Source organism: Rhincodon typus, chromosome 9 (assembly GCF_021869965.1).
Source record: "Rhincodon typus isolate 14 chromosome 9, sRhiTyp1.1, whole genome shotgun sequence".
NCBI lineage: Eukaryota > Metazoa > Chordata > Chondrichthyes > Orectolobiformes > Rhincodontidae > Rhincodon > Rhincodon typus.
This window is the reverse complement of record NC_063340.1, coordinates 91,831,691-91,841,464: the sequence shown is the minus strand read 5'-3', so window position 1 is coordinate 91,841,464 and position 9,774 is coordinate 91,831,691. Positions and strand designations below refer to the sequence as shown.

The window sequence follows — 9,774 nt, the reverse complement described above, 5'->3', positions numbered from 1 at the left end:
GGATTGGAGCTGAGTGGCTCTGTGGGCCAGGGTAAAACAAGCTGACAGTTTCTCAGAGGGATACTTTCCTGATGTAACTCCTTCCCTTGCCTTGCCCTCTATGATTTCTGTACCCCACTCTTTCCCTCTTCCTTCTCTTGCCTCTCCACTCATTCTACCCAATCCCTTTTACCCTTAGGATGGCACCCCTACATTAAGCCTCCTCCAACTGTACAGCATTCTGAGATCTTGCAGTCTTCTCCAACTCTGGCCCTCCTGTACATCCTGATTTGAATCACTCCACTGTTGATCGTCACACCCTTAGCTTCCTGAGACCCACAGTATCCGAATTCTGGATAAGGCAATGGGAATGCTGTAATAAAATGATTTCAGTACAAGATTACCCAATTTCTTTAAAGCCTGATTTAATATCCAAGACTGCTTTACCTATTTTTTTCCAATGTAAATGCTCTATGTAACCATCATCAACACAGCTATTCCTCCCCATGTAGCAATACCCATCCCAACCCTCATCTCTATAAAATTCTCACCAATTCAAGACATATTCCTTTGTATACTATATTAAGGCGTTATAACAATGGTACAAATGTTGTGGTATGAATTGATACATCTATTGTTTGCTAACACATTTATATTATCCCATAGTCTTTATTTCCCTCAGATTTTTATTTTCTCCCATCAATCTCCCATTTCCACATGCTGTTGTGCAGATTCCAGTCTGTGTTTGGGTGTGGTTCATTGGGTACCTGCTCCATCAGCACTTCATCCACATTCTGTGCTCAGAGTGTGAGACAGTGACACACAGTGACCAAGCCACACCACTGCTCTGCCCATTTCAGTCCTCAGCCAGTGTTGCTACAAATGGCACTGCTGGTACCATCAGCTGGCTCTGGGATTTAATCACTGGAAGCCAAGCTGCGCATCCCCAACTCAAGCAGCCCAACTTTGAACCGAGCCGGCATCACCTCATTGAGAACATGCTGTGGGAACCTCACACCTTCTCGAGGATGTTATTCTCAGCATTTACCCATTCATTGTACTTGTACCATGACAAAATTGTTGACGCAAGGACTGTATTGTCCTTTCACAGCCTGGTCTTGCACCATTCTATCTAATCACAGTCCAGTCCAGTTATATATAACCATTTACATTGTCTTTCCTCAATAAATTCATAACATTATTTTGTCCATGACAGTTTGACAGTATTTAAATTTGGTGGCAGCTTTCTTGAAGCTGAAATTCCCAAGGAGTCCAAAGCACTTGGACCATGTGTTCGATTTGTCCTTGCATCAGTTTATCCACTCATAGAGGGTACCATGCTGGCGAACTTTTCTGGGATAAGCCTGACAGGATAACAGAAAAGGAGTGCTGTGCACTTTGCCTCCTCATCCACTTGGGTGTTGCTGCCTGTGTGACTCTCCTTTCCAGGAAATATGTCTCAACTTCACCAAATGTCTCAGACACACCCTTGATAAAAACTTGGCCCCTGTATTGGAGAGAAAAGCCACGGGTCTCAAGAACTCTGGAGGTTTCCTTTGGCACTTGTATCTTGCCACTGATGCCAGTGCTGTCCATACGACTGGCAAAATTCACCGTTGAACCCCAGATGTCAAACTGTGGCTTCTTCACTCCTATAACACCAGAAACTGCAGCTCCGTGAGCAAATCCTGCCAAAGACAAAAACTGTAGTTATCAGCAGGCACTCACCAAACCTCACTTAGTTCCTCATTTATAATCAACTCCAGGCCAATACAGTTCTGGGAGGGGTGACAGTGGGTAGGGAGCAGGAGAGAAGGAGATGAGAGAGAGGAGGTGAAAAGACAGGGAATCCCTAACAGGTGATACATAATCTTAGGTTTTGCAGTTTAGGGAAACAACATGACTTAAATGCCACAAAGTCTTACTTACATTAGTCTCCACTGACAAGTCCTTTGGAGAAACCAAACACATGCTGGAGCTTGAGACAAAGCTGCTGCAATTTTATCTGCACTTGATTTAAAGACATAGAGTCAAAAGCACAGAAGAGGCCCTTTGGCCCATCAAGTCTGTACTGTCAAAACTACACTAAACCTATACTTATCCCATGTTCCAGCACTAGGCCCATTGCCTTGAATGTTATGACATTTGAAGTGATCATCCAACTACTTTTAAATGTTGTGAGGTTTTCTTCTCAACTACACTCTAAGCTTCTTGTTTTTCATCTTAAAATTGTGCTCCCTTGTTACTGATCATTCAACTGAGGGGAACAGCTGCTTTCTTTTAACTTTCTCCATGCCCCTTATAACCTTACACACTTTTATCAGGTTTCCTCTCAGCGTCCCCTGCTCTAAAGAAAACAACCTGAGCTTATCCAGCCTCTCTTCATCGCTGAAACACTGCATCCCAGACAACATCGTGGTGAATCTCCTCTGCACCCCCTCCAGTGCAATCCTTCCTTTAGTGTGGTAACTAGAATTGCACACAGTACTCCAGCCTACCCAATGTAACCTCCCGCCCTTTTTTTTCTCTTTATTCATTCACGGGATGTGGGCATCACTGGCCAGGCCAGGCAGCGTTTATTGCCCAGAGGACAGTTAAGAGTCAACCATATTGTTTAGGGTCTGGAGTCACATGTAGGCCAAGCCAGGTAAGGATGGCAGTTTCCTTCCCTAAAAGACATTAATGAACCAGATGGGTTTTTCCAACAATCGACAACAGATTCATGGTCATCATTAGATCCTTAATTCCAGATATTTATGAATTCAAATTCCACCATCTCCCATGGCGGGATTCAAATCCGGGTCCCCAGAACATTATCTGGGTCTTGGATTAACAGTCCAGTGATAATACCACTATGTCTCAAGTGATAAAGGCAAGTGTCCTGTTTGCTGTTGTAACTACCCAATTAACCCATCCTGCCACCTTCAGGGATCTGTGGATAAGTATCCCAAGATCCCTCTGTCCCTCTGAGCTTCCTAGTGTCCTAGTTCATTGAGTACTCCCTTGTCTTGTTATTTCTTCCAAAATGCATCATCTCATGCTCTTTCAGGGTTAAATTCCATCTGTCACTGATCTCCCTATCTGACCTTTTATCATTCCTTCTTTATCCTCCTCTAACCTAAGATCTTCCTCCTCATTGTTAATCACCCAGCCAAAAACTTACTTATCATCCCATCCATATTCTCATCTTTATCATTGATGAATATCACAAATAATAAGAGACCCAGCACTGATCCTTGTGGTATGTCACTGGAAACTGGCCTCCAGTCACACAAACAGCCTTTTACCATCACTCTCTGTCTCCTACCACCAAGCCAATTTTGTATCCAGCTTGCCAGGATACACTGCATCCCATGTGCTTTTATGCTGTTTATCAGTGTCTCATGTGGGGCCTTATTAAAGGCTTTGCTGAAATCCGTATGAACTACATCAACTGCACTGCCCTCATCAATACACCTGATCATCTCCTGGAAAAAATCAAGCAAAATTGGTAGGCATGATCTCCCTCTGAAAAATTAATGCTGACTATCCCTGATCAAACCTTGCCTGTCCAAGTGGATTGAGAACATCTCCTGTGAAGTACCTCGGTAGGCTTAATGACATTAATAGCACTTGAGAACTACAAATTGTCCTGACTAAACTTTATATTTGCAGCTAAACTGCAACTAGAATTTTAGTTAGGCCACACATGAAATATTACATACTGTTCTAGTCATCACACTACCTGTAGAATATGGATGTTTTGGACAGGGTAGAGAAAAGGTTTATCAAGATGTTGCCTAGTATGGGGTATTTTTAACTATGAAGAAAGGTTGGATAAACTGGTACAGAGATAGTAGGAACTGCCGATGCTGGAGAATCTGAGATAACAAGGTGTAGAGCTGGATGAACACAGCAGGCCAAGCAGCATCAGAGGAGCAGAAAGGCTGATTTTTCAGGTCGAGACTTTTCTTCAGAAATTCTAAAATTTTAAGACAAGATTCTAAACAAGGTCTCACACCTAACATGCATTATCTGACCGAAAATGTCACCTCTTATTTACACTGATAGAACCTTTAGTTCTCACAGGACAGTGACTTGAAAGGAATTCAGGGATTTATATATACATATTAATCAATTAAAACCTTCTAACTGCTTAAAGATTTAACAGCATCTTAGGTTTGTTTAGTATATCCTCATCAGTGGTGTGACCCTTTGATCTTTTACTTATAAATTCTGTGTCTGATACTACCTCTCTCACTGACACCTGAAGAAGGAGTAAGGCTCCAAAAGCTTGTGCTTTCAAACAAACCTGTTGGACTATAACCTGGTGTCGTGTGACACTGGCTGGGCTCAGCATTTACTGCCTGTCCGTAGTTGCCTTTGAGAAGGTGGTGGTGAGCTGCCTCGAATTGTTGCCGTCCATGTACTGTGAGTTGACACATTATACCCTTAGGGAGGGAATATTTCCAAATCATGATGGTGAGTGGCTTGGAGGGGAACTTGCAAGGGATTGTGTTCTCATGTGTCTGCTGCCCTTGTCCTTCTAGATGGAAATGGTTGTGGGTGTTGCGTAAGGAGTCTTGGTAAATTGTTGCAGTGAACTTACACATGACCTCCAGCAACCATGACCATCTTCCTATTTGCCAGGTATGACTCCAACTGGTGGAGAGTTTGCCCACAATTCTTTTATTAGGTGTCCTTGATGCCACACTCAGTCGAATGCAGCCTTGGTGTCAAGGACTGTCACTCTCACCTCACCTCTGGAATTCAGCTCTTTTGTCCATGTTTGAACCAAGGCTGTAATGAGGTCAGGAGCTGAGTGGCCCTGGCGGAACCCAAACTGGGCATCACTGAGCAGGTTATTGCTGAGCAGGTGCTGCTTGATAGCACTGTTACTGACACCTTCCATCACTTTACTGATGATCGAGAGGAGACTGATGGGGCAGTAATTGGCCGGGTTGGATTTGTCCTGCTTTTTGTGTACAGGACATACCTGGGCAATTTTCCACATTACCAGGTAGATACCAGTGTTGCAACTGTACTGGAACAGCTTGGCCAGGGGAGCGGCAAGTTCTGGAGCACAAGTCTTCAGTACTATTGCTGGAATGTTGTCAGGGCCCGTAGCCTTTGCAGTGTCCAGTGTCTCCAACCATTTCTTGATATCATGTGGAGTGAATTGAATTGGCTGAAGACTGGTATCTGTAATGCTGGGGACCACTGGAGCAGGCCGAGATGGATTATCCACTCGACACTTCTGGCTGAAGATTGCTGCAAATGCTTCAGCCTTATCTTTAGCACTGATGTGCTGGGCTCTTCCATCATTGAGGACGGGGATATTTGTGGAGCCTCCTCCTCCAGTGAGTTGTTTAATTGTCCACCACCATTCACACTGGATGTGGCAGGATTGCAGAGCTTAGATCTGATCCATTGGTTGTGGAATCACGTAGCTCTGTCTATCACTTGCTGCTTTCGCTCTTTGGTGTGCAAGTAGTCCTGTTTGGTGGCTTCACCAGGTTGATACCTCATCTTCAGGTATGCCTGGTACTGCTCCTGGCATGACCTCCTGCACTCTCCATTGAACCAGGGTTGAACCCCTGGCTTGATGGTAATGGTTGATTGCGGGATATGCCGGGCCATGAGGTTACAGATTGTGCTGGAGTACAATTCTGCTGCTGTTGATGGCCCACAGCACCTCATGGATGCCCAGCCTGGAGTTGCTAGATCTGTGTGAAGTCTGTCCCATTTAGCACGGTGATAGTGCCACATAACACGATGGAGGCTGTTCTGTGCAGTGGTCACTGACCCATACTGTCATGGACAATGCAACTGCAGTTGGCAGATTGGTAAGGATGAGGTCAAGTATGTTTTTCCCTCTTGCTGGTTCCCTCACCGTCTGCCACAGACCCAGTCTGTGGTTGGTTGGCTCACCGAGCTGGTTTGTTGTTCCACAGACATTTCATTATCGTGCTGGGTAACATCATCAGTGCAGCCTCTGATGAAGTGCTGTTGTGTCTTCCCGCCTGGTATATAAATTCTGGGGTTTGTTGGATTTGATTACCTCATTTCCGGTTTTCCTTCGCAGTGGTGTATATAGAGGGTCTAGTTATATGTGTTTATTGATGGCCTTCTTAGAACCAGGCCTCTAGGAATTCCCGTGCTTGTCTCTGCTTGGCCTGTCCTAGGATCCTGGTGTTGTCCCAATGAACTGGTGGTTCTCCTTATTCGTGTGAATGGAGATGAGTGAGTATTGGTCATGTCTTTTGTGACCCAGCAGGGGAATGAAACATCTACAAACTAACAAACCAGCTCAGCGAGAAAACCAACCACAGCATCCACAACCCGAGCTACAAATCTACTCAAGAACCTAACAGACCCAGTCTAGCAGCTACGTCCTTTAGGTCCCAAGCAGCTTGATTAGTAGTGCCGCTGCTGAGCCACTCTTGGTCGTGGACATTGAAATTCCCCACCCAGTATACATTTTGTACCTTACTGCTCTCAGTGCTTCTTTCAGTTGTTTCAGCGGCGGAAGCCCGGGAGGAAGCGCAAGGGCAGCCTGGGAAGCTAAGCTTCCACCCAATAAATTTGAGAGTTAACTAATATCCAAGACACTACATGTGTAGTGTTTCCCACCCTTCCACCTCCTCTAACCTAATAATAAGGACTAAGTGTGATGAGCAGGTAAGCTATTTGCATTTTTTTTCTTCATCTCTTTGTTATCTTTCGGGGTGGTCACCTAGACACCAAATCCTCTGGGAGCGGGTCGGAAAGCAAAGCCGGAGTCTGTTTGAGTATATAACAGAGTAAACTTACTGGTGCAGCGAGCACTGCGAAACTTAAAAAAAAACGAATACATTTTAAATAATTAACTAAGTAGAGATGGCAGGCCAGGTGATGTGTTGTAGCTGTATGATGTGGGAGCTAGCTGATCCCATTGAGAACGGCAGTGACCACATCTGCAGCAAGTGTTGGCTGCTTGAGGAGCTCCAGCTCAAAGTTGACGAGCTGGAATCCGAACTCCAAACACTGCGGCACATCCGGGAGGGGGAGAGATACCTGGATGCTGTGTTCCAGGAGGCAGTCACACCTAGTCGATTAACTAATGTTAATTCGATGTGCGGGCAGGGTTAGCAGTGTGTGACTGCGAGTGAGGCAGGTAGAGGGACCCTGCAGACAGGAACACAGGAGCCGCAGCCCTTGACATTGTCCCACAGGTATGAGGCACTTGCTCCCTGCGTGGATGAGGAACAGGGCTGCAGGAAGGATGAGTCAACTGACCATGGTACCATGGTCCAGGAGGCCATTCAAGAGGGGGGAGCAAAAAGACAGATTGTAGTTGGAGGGGATTCCATCATCAGGGGGATAGACAGTATCCTCTGCAAGCAGAATAGAGAATCCCGCGTGGTGTGTTGCCTGCCCAGTGCCAGGGTGCGAGACATCTCTGACCGGCTTGAGAGAATACTAGAGAGGGAGGGGGAGGATCCAGTTGTTGTGGTCCACGTAGGTACCAACAACATAGGCAGGACTAGGAAAAAAGACCTGTTTTGGGATTATGAAAAGCTACTAACAAAATTAAAAAAAAACAGGTCTTCAAGGGTCATAATCTCTGGATTGCTGCCGGAGCCACATGCAAATTGGCACAGGGAGGCGAGGATCAGGGAAGTAAACACGTGGCTAAAAGAGTGGTGTGGGAAAGAGGGTTTCCTTTTCATGGGGCACTGGCATCAGTTCTGGGACAGGAGGGATCTATACCGCTGGGATGGACTCCACCTGAACAGGGCCGAGTCCAGTGTTCTGGCGAAAAGGGTAAATAGGGTGGTTAATAGGACTTTAAAGTAGTAAGTAGGGGGAAAGGGAGAAGTGAGCGTAGAGAGAGAATAACAATTAATGTAAGGCAAAGCAGCAGGTTAGCAGGTGATGAGGAAGCTTCAACTCCATTGAAAATTAGGAAAAAAGTTAAAGGGAAGGAGAACTCAAGAGTTGTTAGTAATGGAGGTAATAGGACCCAAAAAAGTGCAAAAACTGGCATAAGGGCACTTTATCTGAATGCTCGGAGCATTCGAAACAAGATGGATGAGTTGACGGTGCAAATCATGGCAAATAGGTATGATTTAGTGGTTATTACAGAGACATGGTTACAGGATGGTCATGACTGGGAGTTAAATATCCATGGGTATCAAACTGTTCGGAAGGACAGACAGGAAGGTAAGGGAGGTGGTGTTGCTCTGATTTTTAAGGATGATATCAGGGCAGTAGTGAGAGATGATATAGGTTCTACTGAACAAAACGTTGAATCCATTTGGGTGGAAATTAGGAATAGCAGGGAGAAGAAGTCACTTCGAGGTGTGGTCTATAGGCCACCAAATAATGACATCGTGGTGGGGCGGGCAATAAACATAGAAATAGCTAATGCATGTAAAAATGGTACAGCAATTATCATGGGGGATTTTAATCTACATATCGATTGGTCAAACCAGGTCGGACATGGCAGCCTTGAGGAGGGGTTCATAGAATGCATCCACGATAATTTCCTTGAACAATATGTGATGGAACCTACGAGGGAGCAAGCTATCCTAGATCTAGTCCTGTGTAATGAGACGGGAATAATTAATGATCTCATAGTTAGGGATCCTCTCGGAAGGAGCGATCACAGTACGGTCGAATTTAAAATACAGATGGCGCGTGAGAAGGTTAAATCCAGTACCTATGTCCTGTGCTTAAACAAAGGAGACTATGAAGGAATGAGGGAGGAGTTAGCTAGGGTAGAATGGGAGCAAAAACTTTATGGTGGGTCAATTGAGGAACAGTGGAGGACTTTCAAAACAATTTTTCACAGTGCTCAGCAGAAGTACATTCCAGTGATAAGGAAGAACTGTAGGAAAAGAGAGAGCCAGCCATGGATGTCTAAGGAAATAAAGGAAAGTATCAGATTGAAAAAAAACACATACAGAAAAGCAAAGAGTAGTGGGAAACTAGTAGACTGGGAAATCTTTAAAGGCCAACAGAAAGCCACAAAAAAAGTTATGAAGAAAAGTAAGATAGATTATGAGAGTAAACTAGCTCAGAATATAAAAACAGGCAGCAAAAGTTTCTATAAATATGTAAATCGTAAAAGAGCGGCGAAGGTAAACATTGGTCCTTTGGAGGATGAGAAGGCCAATTTAATAACTGGGAATGAGGAAATAGTCGAGACATTAAACAGTTATTTCGCGTCGGTCTTCACAGTGGAAGACACAAATAACATGCCGAAAACTAATGGCAAGAAGGTTATAGCAGGTGAGGACCTAGAAACTATCATTATCACTAAGGAGGCAGTGCTGGGCAAGCTAATGGGTCTAAGGGTAGACAAGTCTCCTGGCCCTGATGAAATGCATCCCAGGGTACTAAAAGAGGTGATGGGGGAAATAGCAAATGTACTAGTAATTATCTACCAAAATTCACTGGACTCTGGGATGGTTCCCACAGATTGGAAAACAGCCAATGTGATGCCACTGTTTAAAAAAGGAAGTAGACAAAAAGCAAGAGACAGTAGGAACTGCAGATGCTGGAGAATCCGAGACAACAAGGTGCAGGGCTGGATGAACACAGGAGGCCAAGCAGCATCATAGGAGCAGAAAGGCTGACGTTTCGGGCCTAGACCCTTCATCAGAAATGGGGGATGGGAAGGGGGTTCTGAAATAAATAGGGAGAGAGTGGGAGGCGGATAGAAGAGGGATAGAGGAGAGGATAGGTGGAGAGGAAACAAACAGGTCGAAGAGGCGGGGATGGGGCCAGTAAAGGTGAGTGTAGGTGGGGAGTTAGGAAGGGGATAGGTCA

The 9,774-nt window shown here is 45.0% G+C and overlaps 1 protein-coding gene across 1 annotated transcript in view; it reads right to left on the bottom strand.

Moving 5' to 3' along the window:
* Positions 1 to 1,302: 1,302 nt before the first annotated feature.
* Positions 1,303 to 9,774, bottom strand: part of LOC125484089 (adenylate cyclase type 8-like) — a 162,902-nt gene continuing 154,430 nt past the window's right edge. Inside the window, exon 14 of the mRNA XM_048601403.1 lies at positions 1,303 to 1,667. Coding sequence (XP_048457360.1) covers positions 1,303 to 1,667 — 365 coding nt within the window. The remainder of the gene's footprint in view (positions 1,668 to 9,774) is intronic.